General features: G+C 33.8%; 1 protein-coding gene across 3 annotated transcripts in view; it reads left to right on the top strand.

The window, feature by feature from the left end:
- The window catches only part of SUPT3H (SPT3 homolog, SAGA and STAGA complex component), a 535,848-nt gene that overhangs the window by 9,426 nt on the left and 512,874 nt on the right, over positions 1 to 13,548 (top strand). For all 3 annotated transcript variants that reach the window (XM_040643551.1, XM_040643550.1, XM_040643552.1), the window contains exon 2: positions 4,657 to 4,757. In XM_040643551.1, coding sequence (XP_040499485.1) covers positions 4,657 to 4,757 — 101 coding nt within the window. The remainder of the gene's footprint in view (positions 1 to 4,656; positions 4,758 to 13,548) is intronic.

Here is a 13,548-nt window from a genome sequence, read left to right as displayed (position 1 = left end):
TCAGTAGGCTGTGAGTAGTAAATGGCAGAGATACGTCTTTCTTATCTTTGTATTCCTTGTTACACTGTTCGGTAATTTGATCATTCATGCAACATTTACTGAGCATCAGCAGTGGTAGGCAGTATATTAGGTATTAGAATGACAGGATAAACAGCATCCTGTCATTAAGCAGTTAGCAGTTCGATGACAAGGAAATAGTTAAGGCTGTAATGTGAGAAGTGCTATTATGATTGATGCATCTTATTTTCGGTCTGAACTCATTTGATATGGGATAAGTGAATACAAATGATTTTTAGTTATGAAAATAACAATTAGCAGTTTCAGAAAAATTGGTATCGATTTCGAAATAGTTATAAATTCTATGTGAATCATCTGTTCTTTGGATTATTCATGGTATGTTGCTTCTGTTTTTAGCAGGTAATTGTATGGACTCTTGAGCTTTATACCATCTGAAGTCCACTTGAAGTGGGGCATATATAAATGGGTTGGAATTACCATTGTGTTATCCCAGATACTAGGTATAGAAGTGTAAACATTTTGTACACTTAATTTTTTTTTTTTAGTTTTTACATTCTCAGTGATTGAATGAACATTTGATGTTATTTTTCACAGCAGGAGAAATTTACATCATGATGTAACTTGAGGTTTTTTTTTTTTTTTTTAACAGAACCAGAATGTAGTGTGTAATAGTGTTGGCTTAACCATAATTGCTTCCTGCCTTTGGAGTTCTAGGAAAATGAGAATGTTCTGATTGTAACAGTTTTCTATTAATTTATATTATGTGGGATGTTGAGCTTATGAATGATTGGAATTGGAACTGTGTATGCTTGGAATCAGTACACAGGTCTGCTGAATTAATTTTCCTCAGCAGTGATGTAATAGAAGAAATGGTAAAACATTCCATTGTCTTTTAATAAATGGGTAGACTGTTGGATTTCATGATCCAGATATTTATGTTGTTTTGATGGTGCTATAACTAGTAATAAAGTTTCAACTCTTTGAGGTATTTTAAGCCAAAGATAATTTCATGGTATTTCTTGTTTGGTCGTTTAACACCAAGTATATGAGCTATAATGAGAAACGCGGTAGTGTGTTCATTATATTTTTGTTTAATTCACGATTGTAATGTATATGTTTACTACACTTAAAAAATTTTTTTTGGTGTATTTTTTGAAGGAAAGAGTATATCCTTAAATTCCATCATTTTAAAATAAAAGATGTCAATTTTTCTACTCTGGAATAGGATTTTACAGGTGTTACATAGTATTGGCTCTTGACTTAATGATCAGGTTTAAATATAAGTATTAATCAGAGATGAACTTACTCTTTGGGTTCATATTTAAACTCTGGCATGTTGAAATAATCTAGGTCTCCATCTGCACATCTGAATTCATTTTGTAAAATATGGCAAACAGCTGCATTTCAATTGAAAGCTAAAACAACTGCAGGACATTAACCCATTGAGAAGATTACAGTAGGTTTTCAGTTCCATGTTAAATGTATTTATTAGAGAAAATTGACTTGAGTGCTTCTGCTTTTAACTGACTTTTTTTTTAATGTCTAGGAGAAAGGAAATAAAGCATTGGGATGATAGGACTTTGATGTGTAAAGACGTTATGTCTAAAGAAGTTAATTATCTAAATCAAACAAAATGCGGGTACGGGAAATAATTATTTTAAACATTTTAATGAGCTATCAGCTCATCATGTCAGAAAAATGTTATTCACCTGTTTGATTTAAAAATTAAATAACTTGACTGTGAAAGGATGATCGTGGTTATAATAAACTAGGATTGGGACCTTTTACCTCTTACCAATAAATCCTCTTGATGTGAAACATTTGCAGTAGGGGGACAACTGAAGAGAGCTGTGGTTTTAATACAAATTTACTTTCTGAAGTGTCTCCTCTTCAGAGAGTGTTAAAGCAGGGTGACTGGATTTGCAAAATGAAAAAGGGGCAGATTGCTTCAGCAGTGTCACGGGACATTAGGTCACAGGATCGTGCCACAGACTGGCATGTCTTTCAATCTGATGTGAGTCAACTTATAACTGTTTTTGGAGGCTGGGGTTAATACATAAACTTTGAGTTTAATGTTTTCTCCGGGACATCATATCTTTGCCAGTGTTCTGGTGGGACGAGGGAAACCATTTCTAAGGTCCTTGAGAGAGCCAGGTTCCTTTTTTATCACTGTCCTGATTCTGTCGGACTGTTGCTAGAAGTCATTGGGTTCCTGTCTTTCTGCCCTCAGTCTTGGATTTGGGGATGTGATTTTTTTTTTTTTTTTTAAACCTGAGTTCTCACGGTGATGCTTCTTTTCCTATATTATTTGTAGAAAAAAGTACTTACTTTAAAAGTCTGTGTGAAAAAAAAATTGAGGATTGAAAAAAAGTTGATGGTCTTTCATAGCATTAGCTTCTTTATATGTTTTAGAATTTTGGTTTTCAGGCTCAATTTGAGTCAAAGGTTTTTCTTTCTCTGCTCTTTCATTTGGCCTGGCCCTTAGGGACCCCAAACTAGACCAAGGCTTATGTTGGCAAGATAGTTGGCCTTGCCACAGAAAGATATTGGGATATTCCAGATGGAGCGAACCAGCCAGCATGCTGCTCATCTCAGACCTCTGTCCCGTTGCCTTCTCTCAAAAGCTTTGTATATGGCCTATCTCAGGCAGTGGTTTATAGTAAGGTTTGTTTGTTTGTTTGTTTAGGTTTTTGTTTTGTCTTGTTTTGTTTTTTCAGTCGTCTTCATGGAGCCCAGAGCTTCCATCTCAGAGCTTGGTGAATAAGCCTGGTTCAGGTTTCCTGTATCAGTTTTAGCCTACATTGCCCACAGGAGCTGTCAGGTTAGAGGATGTATTAAGAAGATAAATTTCACAGCAAGGTGAAGAATGAACTGAGATGGAAAGAGAGAAGCTATAAATAGTGCTTATAGAGAGGGCCATAACAGGAGAACAAGATGGGGAGGATGTAAGAACATAAAGTAGAATTTTTTTTTTTTTTTTTTTTTTTTTTTTTTACAAATTATAGGGTGCAGGAGAAGGAGTCAAAGACTGACAGATTTTGAGCTAGGATAACTGCTAGCAGTAGTGAAGTCAGTATTGAAAAGTATTTGATAAGGAAACTACTTAATATTTGTTGAATTGCATTAAGGTCTTTTAGTGAAAATATTCAAGTTTCTTAGACTTGTAATTGTGAAAGAAGAGTAACTTCAATTTGTCATATAAAAACTTTTAGCTGATCAATAAAAGAATTCTTAAGGTCTTTTTGTGTACAATTATAATAGTTAATATTGTTTTCTTACTGTGTGCTAAGAGCTGTTCTGAATGCTTTGTACATATTAGTTCATTGAATGCTTTCAACAACCCCAAGACTGTGGGTTTATCATTCCCATTTTGAAGATGAATTGAAGCACAAAGAAGTTAAGTAATTTGCCCAAAGTCCTAGTAAAGTAGCAGAACTTGGATTTGAACCCAGGCAGTCTGACTCCTGACTTCTCCTAGTTTACTACAGTATACTTAAAGTTTGCAGTACTGCTTTATTTTATCATATATTCAAATCTGCAGATCATTTTTAAGGAAAATTATATTGCAAAATTTATATGGACATATGAAATAATAGCTAACATTTACTGAGCACTTACCGACTGATAGTTGAGGCTTTTATCTACTTTCATTATTTTAATGTTATTTTCACTAATTCTTGTTTATGGGACTGCCACATGCATTAAATAAAATAGCATATATTAAGATTGGCATGTACTTTCCCCCTTATGCATCAACTTAATTTTATTGGGGGAAAAAAGTCACATTTTAAATAAATGATGATTTACTTAACCATGAGATTATAAAAATCACAATGCTTCTGATCTACTGATTGACTGTATTTTTATTATTTATAATTTAGTTTTTGGTTCAAAGGGGAATTAGATTATGCAGTGGTTTTCTAATTTTGTATTTTACAGCTGTGCAACTCTTTCTTTATGTTAACCCTTACTTGGAACCCCAATACATGAAATAGAAAAATCAGAGTTGTTCTGTGGTTCTGGATGTAACTGGGAGGGTGTGCTTTGGGACCACTGGGAGCTCCTTGAAATACTGCCCATGAACCTTAGGGGTCCCTGGAACACATTTTGAAAACCTTGGAGTTCTGTTAAAGTATTTTAATGGGTCTTTTTCTTCTATTATTTATTATAAAATTTGTACTAAAATGTTTATCACTTGAGTACTATTTTGATATCATATTTGACTAAGCAGTTTTTTCCTCTTTACTGTTTCATTTTAAAGATTTATATATTTATTTGAGAGAGTGCTCATGTGAGTGCGGTAGGTGGGGGGAGGGGCAGAAGGAGAGGGAGAGAGAATCCCAAGCAGACTCCATGCTGAGAGCTGAGCCCTAGGCGGGGCTTGATCCCAGGACCCTGAGATCACCACCTGAGTGGAAACCAAGAATTGGATGCTTAACTGACTGTACCACCCAGGTGTCCCTCTTTACTATTTCATTTTAATAAGGAACATTAAGTATGGACAAGTCAGATTTATGAATAAATTAGAAATTTAAAATTTTCTATACTCTTTGAAGTAATTTATAATTGCTTCCATTTTCCATGCATTTATTTATGGTTAAATACATTTTGTAAGCTCTATTTCTTTTCTTTTTTTAGATGAATAATACTGCAGCCAGCCCAATGTCTACTGCTACTTCAAGTAGTGGAAGAAGTACAGGGAAGTCTATAAGCTTTGCAGCAGAGCTACAGAGTATGATGTAAGTATATGTCTGCATCACACATTATTATTTTAAGTTTATTCAGGTTGATAAAAGCCAACAAAAATAATAAAATTTCTACAACTTAACTTGGAAATATGTACTTTAGTAAAAATGAAATAGTCTGATAATAGTTCAAATAGCCATATGCAAAAGGGGCAAATGTGGTTAAAAATGCTAGAGTGGTATTGTATTTGAAAAATAAGTACTGGTTTATCTATAAAAGAATGAACAATCACATGAATATTTTTGCTCTAGTTATTACCTGCTCAAATCTGTGTTATGGGTTGTTTATTACTATTTCAGTTTTAGATTTAGAGAACTTTGAGGTTGATTATATTCTTGGATAGTTCAGAGGTTTCACAGAGAGGTTCTCAGTTTTTCACAAGTTTCATCATAATTCCATGAGCCTAATTTAAATTACTCTTTAGTTTTGATAGTATTTGAAATCACTGTGTTGCTGAATGTTGAGAAAAAACTTAGAACTTTTAAAAAACACATTTATTGTTTTTGAGAAATTGCAATCATTAAGATTTCTTTCCTAAGGCTTATTTAGCTTGATTTCTGGCTTCTTGCATTGAGTGACATGGCATATCTTGATTTGATAGGAGATAGCACATTTATTAGAGATGTCTGCTGGCATATATTAGTTTTTCTTTATTATTGGTTCAGGAGACAGTTATCTGCATAAGTGGGACAATACATTAGAGCTCTTTTTTTTCCTGTGGATACGTTATTTATGACATACTGGGCAAGTTGCAAAGCATGTTTCTCTTGATGATTTAAGTATCTTCCTCTTGTGGGTGTATACTGATAGTCCTCATAGTGGCTTGACTTTTACTGTGTGATGATTATCGTTCAAATACATATACTTGGTAAACATACTTTAGACAACACTGAGAACGTTTAGGTCGTAGGTTCTCAAGCTTTTTGGTGTGAGGATCCTTTTACATTCTTAGTTGTTGAAGACCTTAAACAGCATTTGTTTATGTAGGTTGTATCCATGAATACTTATTGCTTAGAGTTTAGAACTGAGGAATAAAAAATTATTTATTTATTTGAAAAATAGTAAACCTACTACATGTTAACGTAAATATGTGTCCTATAAAAATAATTATATTCTTAAACCAAAAATCGGTAACATTTTGTTAGTTATTAAGATGAGGATAAATTTAATATATTAATTTAGGAGTTATATGAGGGAAGCCTGTGTTTTAAATTAAGGAAAATGTTAAGTGTTTATGCTGGTATACACTTCTTTATAATAAGCCTTTTCATTTTAGTTTTGTCGCTTTACATTAAGAATCTTTTATGTTGCATTATGTTAATTATGTTTCAGAATAATAAATGTGCTTTAGAAGGTTTACAGTAAAGTGAAGAAATTCGTTTTCCTGAAGACCTGGTTCATTGATTTACTTTTTATTTTTAAAAGCTTTTAATTTCAAACTCATGAAGTTACAGAGAATAGGATAATGAAATCCATGTATCCATCATCTAACCTTAACAATAATTGTGTTTTGCTAGTCTTATTTAACCTACTCTCCACTTTTATGAAATATTTTAAAGCAAATCCCAGACATGGTATTTCAAAGTTGGTGGTATTTATTAAAACAATATATTTGTCATAAGTAAATAAAACAAGCCCTATAGCAAACTGTGGTCACGGTCCCATGGACTGGCTGCCTGTTGTTGAAAATGAGGTTTTATTGGACCTCATCCACACTCATTTATCTGTTACCTGTTGCTGCTTTCATGCTACGTGACAGAGTTGCGTATTTGTGACAGAGACCATATGGCCTGTAAAGCTGAAAATATTTACTATATGGCCCTTTACAGAAAAGGTTTACCTGATCTACAGAAAGAGCTCTCTATAAGAAGAAAGCTTTATTTCCTTTGGTCATTTACACTTAGGAGAGGTTCCTCTTGTGCATTTGATAGACTGCAGGCCACTTAAGAAAACAGAAAAAAATAAAAGCTAAATTCAGCACTTTCTTATTAAATACTTTTGCAAACATCTTCTCAACTAATATGCTTAAGCTGGATTCAGAATGCAAAAGTTATTGTTGGCTACAGCTTTGGAAGAAATGTACATTTTCCTTCTATTTCAGACCTCTTAGGCCACTCCTAATAGTTACATTCATCATTTATAGTCTGAAGTTATTTTTTTCCCCTTATGAATTGCTTCATAGAACAGGAAAAAAGGGCCCAAATTGGGGGAATCCTTTTAAATTTACCAATATTTTCTATCAGTATAAGGTTTTTAGGCTTTCGATTATATAAGAAGCAATATACATTTATTCTTGCTTATTTCACATGTGAAGTGCAGACTTAAATCGTTGTGTTTATAATCCTCTACTGTTACTGTCTTTCCCACCCATTCACCTTAATCAGCTGTTTTTCTCTTGGCTCCCTGCTCTCTAAATTAAAGTAACAATATTGTAGTGTCATTTCCAGGTAATAGTTTCACTGAAAGGTGTCTGGTTGTCAAGCACAAATGAAATTGTCATGATCTGCTGCTGTTAAATATAGAGCTGCCAGCTGGTCTGTACTACTATTAGAGCCTTGATAGAATGGACCGTATTTTAAGTTTGGTTTGTAAATAGCACAGTGAAGCATTTTTTAGGAGGTGTTTCTACAAATTTTAAACCAAAGGATTAGCAGACAGCTGCTGGTGCGTTGGGGATGACAGCAGCTTTCCCTTACCTAGTGCATATAACTCAGCACATTTGCTGTATGCTTATCACCGTTCTTTGAATAGTGTGTGCTGCGAGGGTCCAGCGGCTTTTCATTTTTAAATTATTGAACTCAAGTAGTCTGTAAATTGCAAAGTGAAATCTCGTCAATCCACATTGCAGGTATTTGAATAAACTTCTTAAGAATTTTGGTTAATTTAAATGCATGTCAAAGAGTTCTTCCTTGAGCTTTCTCTTCTTTATTTTACTGCACTTTTTCAGGTTTTTGGCCTAGTGATGATGCCAGCTTTTACTGCTCGGCAGCATTTAGTAATTCTCATTAAAAATTGATTTAAAGATGATTTTGCATTTACATCTTATATTTTGTAAGAATTCTTTCAAATGAAAATTTCATCCTTATTTAAAATTCACAGATTGAAAAGAAATTGTTTTAATCAGTTTTTTTAAATATACAATAAAATTCACTCTCTTAACTGTATAGTTATGCATGTTTTGCATTTTTAAAAATAAAATTTATTGACCCCTCATTAAATGGCAGGACCTAGATGCCTTCAAAATAGTGTAGCGATAGAGAAGGTTTGTGGAGATGCCTAACTGTCATGTAATAGGATGTGAAAAATTAATTTCATGGTAGTATAAAGGAGGGAGTGATGAACTTCTGAGAGTAAGCTTCCTGAGGTCTGTACTTCTGACTTCTCCCCGGAATACCCCTTAAGTATTCTATGAGCACCTCGAACTTAGTATGTTCGAAACTGAACTAATAATTTTTTCAGTAAGATTTGCTTCTTTTCCTGGGAGTTTTTGGAGCACATAGCAACAACTAATCATTCATTGCTGCAGTAGATGAGGGCATAGTTAGTTGTCTGTGTGAAATGGCATTATTTGGCTATGATTTAGCATTTTTTTTTTTTTTAAAGATTTTATTTATTTATTTGACTGAGATAGAGACAGCCAGTGAGAGAGGGAACACAAGCAGGGGGAGTGGGAGAGGAAGAAGCAGGCTCATAGCAGAGGAGCCTGATGTGGGGCTCGATCCCAGAACGCCGGGATCACGCCCTGAGCTGAAGGCAGACGCTTAACCGCTGTGCCACCCAGGCGCCCCTATGATTTAGCATTTTGAAGTTAGGAGCTGTGAAAGAATTGTGTTCCCAGTTCTAGCCTCATGTTAATCTGACTTTAAAGAGACCTAATATGTAAACATATGTATTAGTAATAGATGTTTATTCAGCTGACACAGGGTTCCTTTAAATATTGTTTCCCTGGTACATTAACGTTTTTTAGGAAATTGGAGAAAACTTTTTATTTTATTTATTTATTTATTTATTTATTTTTAAAGATTTTATTTATTTATTTGACAGAGATAGAGACAGCCAGCGAGAGAGGGAACACAAGCAGGGGGAGTGGGAGAGGAAGAAGCAGGCTCATAGCAGAGGCGCCTGATGTGGGGCTCGATCCCATAACGCCAGGATCACGCCCTGAGCCAAAGGCAGACGCTTAACCGCTGTGCCACCCAGGCGCCCCTGGAGAAAACTTTTTAAAAGGTAGATAGTGCTAACAATATATTACAACTTCAGAGATGCTTTAATAATACTGATAGTAGTGAATGCTTGTATAGAGCGTAATGTGTACCAGGCACTGCCTGAGCACTTCATGCACCATTTCATTTACCCTTCACACAACCCGGTGAAGTAGATCCTCTTATTCCCCTTTTGTAGATTAGATGAGGAAATTGAGACACAAAAGTCAGTAACTCACAAGAAATTGCCATTTGAGTAAGTGGCAAAACCTGTCTTTAAGCCAGCAAGCCTAACTCCTTCAGAGTCTGCTTTTGACGTACTATGCTGAACCAGATTTCAGCTATCAAACTTTGATTTTGATTTAGGAAATTTAGTTTATGAATCAAAGTTTACTAATTTATGTGTGACTAGTGTACTGTATGAAGTCATGTGAAAGCTGAATAATTATTGTTAATTAGTGTCATGAGCAATGAGGTCTGATTTTTATAAGAAGTATTGGATGAAGTTGTTAATTTTCATATTATCATAGCATTTATTTCATTTCCTATGCCTAATTACCAAATCTTCTTAAGCAAGGCCATGTCAATAATCAAGAGAAAGTATAATTTTTCGTTGAAATTGTATATTTGTTACTTATATGCTCCTTATTGGATGCTCATATTTGTGATATGTCATAATTTTGGATATAAACATAGCTACTTTGTGAATATTTAAATGTCTATAATATTTTGTCACTGTTAATATTTTCCTTTAATTCTTGATAAATTTACACTAAAATATATGGATGAACTTATCCTTGTACTTTCTGTGGAATGCATCTATTTGGAATATTTTAAGATATACATTGGTTTGTAAATACAACAATAATGAGAAAGATTTTCAAATTATTTAAAATTGGTCAGAGTCTTTCCTGAAAGTGAGCAAATGTGCAAAAGCTGATTGAGGACATAAAAAGTGCTATATAACTGAAAGTTGGTTATACTTAGTTTCCTTTCAGAAATGAAATAAGGAAATGTTTAAGTTGCTAGATCCCAACTGAATTAAGTGCTTGCACTGAAAAAAATGTGCCATCTTATAAATGGGACAAAATACAGTTTTGAATTTGTTTTGAAATATATCTATCAGTTATCTCATGAAGAGAAAGTAACGAGGCTTTCAAGTTTAGGATAGTATGTCTGTAATTCCCAGGGAGAAAAATATGTTGCTCAGTCTTAGAAATGAATCCCTCAAATCCAGGGGGATGGTCATTTTGGTAATTCTGTAATGAAAATCCTTAGTTATGTGGAGAAAAATAGGTAACAATTCACAGATCCGTCATTCAGAAGTGCAGTATAGTTGCAACTTACTGCACTGGAGAAAGGGAATACCAGTTCTGAACTGGGTTGATGGCAGAACCAGGACCTAGCTGATTCACAGTTACTCCTGGAATTTTTTCTTTAGGACATGCATTCCACTGTGTTCCTGAGTGCTTGCCTAGACTCTGCCTGCAGGTGTCATGTAGCATATCGTTTATGTACAGTATTGAAATATGCTTCTCGGATAAGGGATTGTGGACCTGCATCTACCTCATAGGGTTTATATGAAGATGAAATGAGATACTGAATCAAAGCACATCGTTATTGTTCCTGGCGCATAGTAAGCACTGTCCTGTTAGTTGTTGCCATCATGTTTTAAAAAAAAAGGTTGTTATCAACGTCTGGTTAGGATGCTTATAAAAATGTTTCAGGTGCAGGGGGAAATGTTTGCAGTTTTATGGGAAGAATTTTTATAATTATAGAGAAAAAAAGAATAATCTACCTTACAGGCTGCAGTCCAGTAGAACTTTCTGCACTGATGGAAATTTCTATTTCTGTGCTCTCAAATATGATAGCCACTAACCATGTATGCCTATTGATGTGTAAAATGAGCTAGGCAACTGAGCAAAGGAATTTTACATTTATTGTAATTAAATTTAAATAGCCGCATGTAGCAAGTAGCTACATATTTGACAACACAGAAAAAATATGGAAAATATAAATCATACATGGACTACTTCTTTACTGGGTTGCTTATATTTTTATTGAAATTGGGAAAATACATTTTACTAGTTATGTCATTTTTTGGATTTGATATTTACTTTTAAGTAAATAAATGCTGTAACCAATTTACTTTTTGCTGCTGCTTTTCTTTTGGCTGTCATTGTTCCATAGTTCTTTAGAGATTTGAGGATATTAATTTTTGGTTACATTGGCAGGTAAGATTTGATTGGGAGGTTTAATATTACATTCATGTTCCATTTTTTGGAAAGCACAGATAATACTGATGTGTGTTAATTTCTTCAAAATATTCCTTTGTGAATTTACATAAAATATTTATGTTTGGTCTTATTGAAAGTCCCACAAATGTAGCTCTGGGTGTATTGTATTGTACTTGATTATCCTGCCAGTGTGCGTAATTGAATATATAACAACACTGTGAGTTTTGGGTCCTCATTTTCATTTAGCTAGTTTTGTAGAATTTCGAGTAGCTACAGAGTTAGCAATATGTTATGCAGTATTTTGTTAGTTCGTTATTTTTCACATGCTGAGAATTTTGAAAACTTGTTATTTTTAAATATACCAAATTCAGAATTATCTTTAAAAATGGTAGTGGATGGGGACAGCTGGCTGGCTCAGTTGGTAGAGTGTGCGACTCTTGATCTCAGGGTTGTGCATTTGAGCCCCTTGTTGGGTGTAGAGATCACTTAAAAAAAAAATCTTAAAAATGGTAGTGGATAAAAATGGATTCTTCAATACCAAAATATATCAGAAAGTGGTTAGTAATTGTGGATAGGAAATTAAAATTTGTTATCTACCATTATGTATTGTTTGCTTCCTTACAGTGAATGCTATTGATATAGAATGTAAATGACTCTTAAAATTAAAAAGATGTATATTTTTATATAAAAGAATAGTGGATTTACGTATGTATGTATGTATTAAAAATGATCTCTACACCCAGCGTGGGGCTTGCACTCACAACCCTGAGATCGAGAGTCCCGTGCTTTACGGACTCAGCCAGCAAGGCACCCCAATAGTAGATTTTTAATATAGGGGAACGAATCTTTTTTTATTTTGACAGTTTGTGGGGTTCAAGCTTCGTGATCACTTTTAAGTTTGCTGAGGACAGTTCTGATTCTCTGTAGGTATGAGACCACGATGCATTTTGCATTACATCCAAAGAAATGAGAATTGTTTTATTCTGTGATGTATTTTAATGTGTTAACATACAAATATGTGTGTATATGTTTTTAACATACTAAATACGTCACAAAAATATATATTGGTATGAGTCTGCTACCTTTGGCAAATGTATCTTTTTTGACATCTCTGTATAGATATTTTAAAAATCTTAAAATATCATATGCCTTTTAAAAAATACTGTAGTCATTCGGTTTTCTAACTGGCATAACATTTTTTTCTGGGACAGAATAAATAGAATTCACAAACCACTGTTGTAAGGAAGAGAAGTGAGAATTAATCCTCCGTCTGTTATCTTTGACTGACTGCTTTCTTCCTCCTTTTTTTTCGTGAATTTCTGTCTTGAAAGAACCATGCTTTTCCATGGCTGGTGGTGTTCCTAGCCTTTTGTGGCTTTCTCCCTTATTTCTATTTTATGTGGGTTGGTAATGTGTGTTTAATAGGGATAACAATACACTAGTAATGTGTTTCTGCCAATTATGGGTTAAATTAAACTTTCTGGGCTGGCCTGGCAATCAATTGATGCTTATTTCTACAACAAAAATAACATTCTTTCTGTGTGGAATTACTCCTAAACAGTCAAACTTGGAGGACAACCCATTTCTAAGTCAAATACTGTATTTTTTTATTCTGCCTCTTCCAACCTAGATTTGGGTTTAATAGTATCTCCTAATCCTTTGGAAGGATGTGAACAGATATAATATTTGTTTTTACTATACAGTAAAACTGCTTCTCTGTAATTTATAATAAAATCTGAATATTTTAAAGGGTAAATTAATATAAAGGACAGTAATGCCACATATTAATGATTTAGATAGCATGATACAGTGCAGAGGATTGTAGACTTGCAACCAGAAGATCCTGGTTCACTTCTGCATTGGTGAATTTTATATGTTAAGAAAAAAATAACCCTCCACCCCAAACCCCCCTTAAAACCAAGGAAATGTTATGGATAGGGGAACTGTTACATCAACATTTTATTTAAAATTAAATGTCTTTTATATTTCCTTATTATAGAAGCAGTTCATGTTATTTTCTGAAAAAAATCAGGAGATGAAAAATCATAAAGGACACTTTAAAGTCACTGACTTAAAGCACTGTTAGTGCTTTGGTATTTATCTTTCTAGTTCCTTTCCAATGCATATAAAAATAAATACCAAAAGCTCATATTATAACTGCTATTGTATAACTTGGGCTTTTACTTATATAATACCATAAGCCCGTTACATATTGATAAATATATGGCATTATCTTTATAGGTGCGAGTTTGTATTCCATTATCATGTCTTTAAGCAATCTTGTTAAATACATCATGTTCTTTCTAATATTTCGGTGTTACAGATGGGATCGTAATGAACTTCCT

Source organism: Ursus maritimus, unplaced genomic scaffold (genome assembly GCF_017311325.1).
Source record: "Ursus maritimus isolate PB19 unplaced genomic scaffold, ASM1731132v1 scaffold_29, whole genome shotgun sequence".
NCBI lineage: Eukaryota > Metazoa > Chordata > Mammalia > Carnivora > Ursidae > Ursus > Ursus maritimus.
This window is presented reverse-complemented; position numbering and strand designations above follow the sequence as displayed.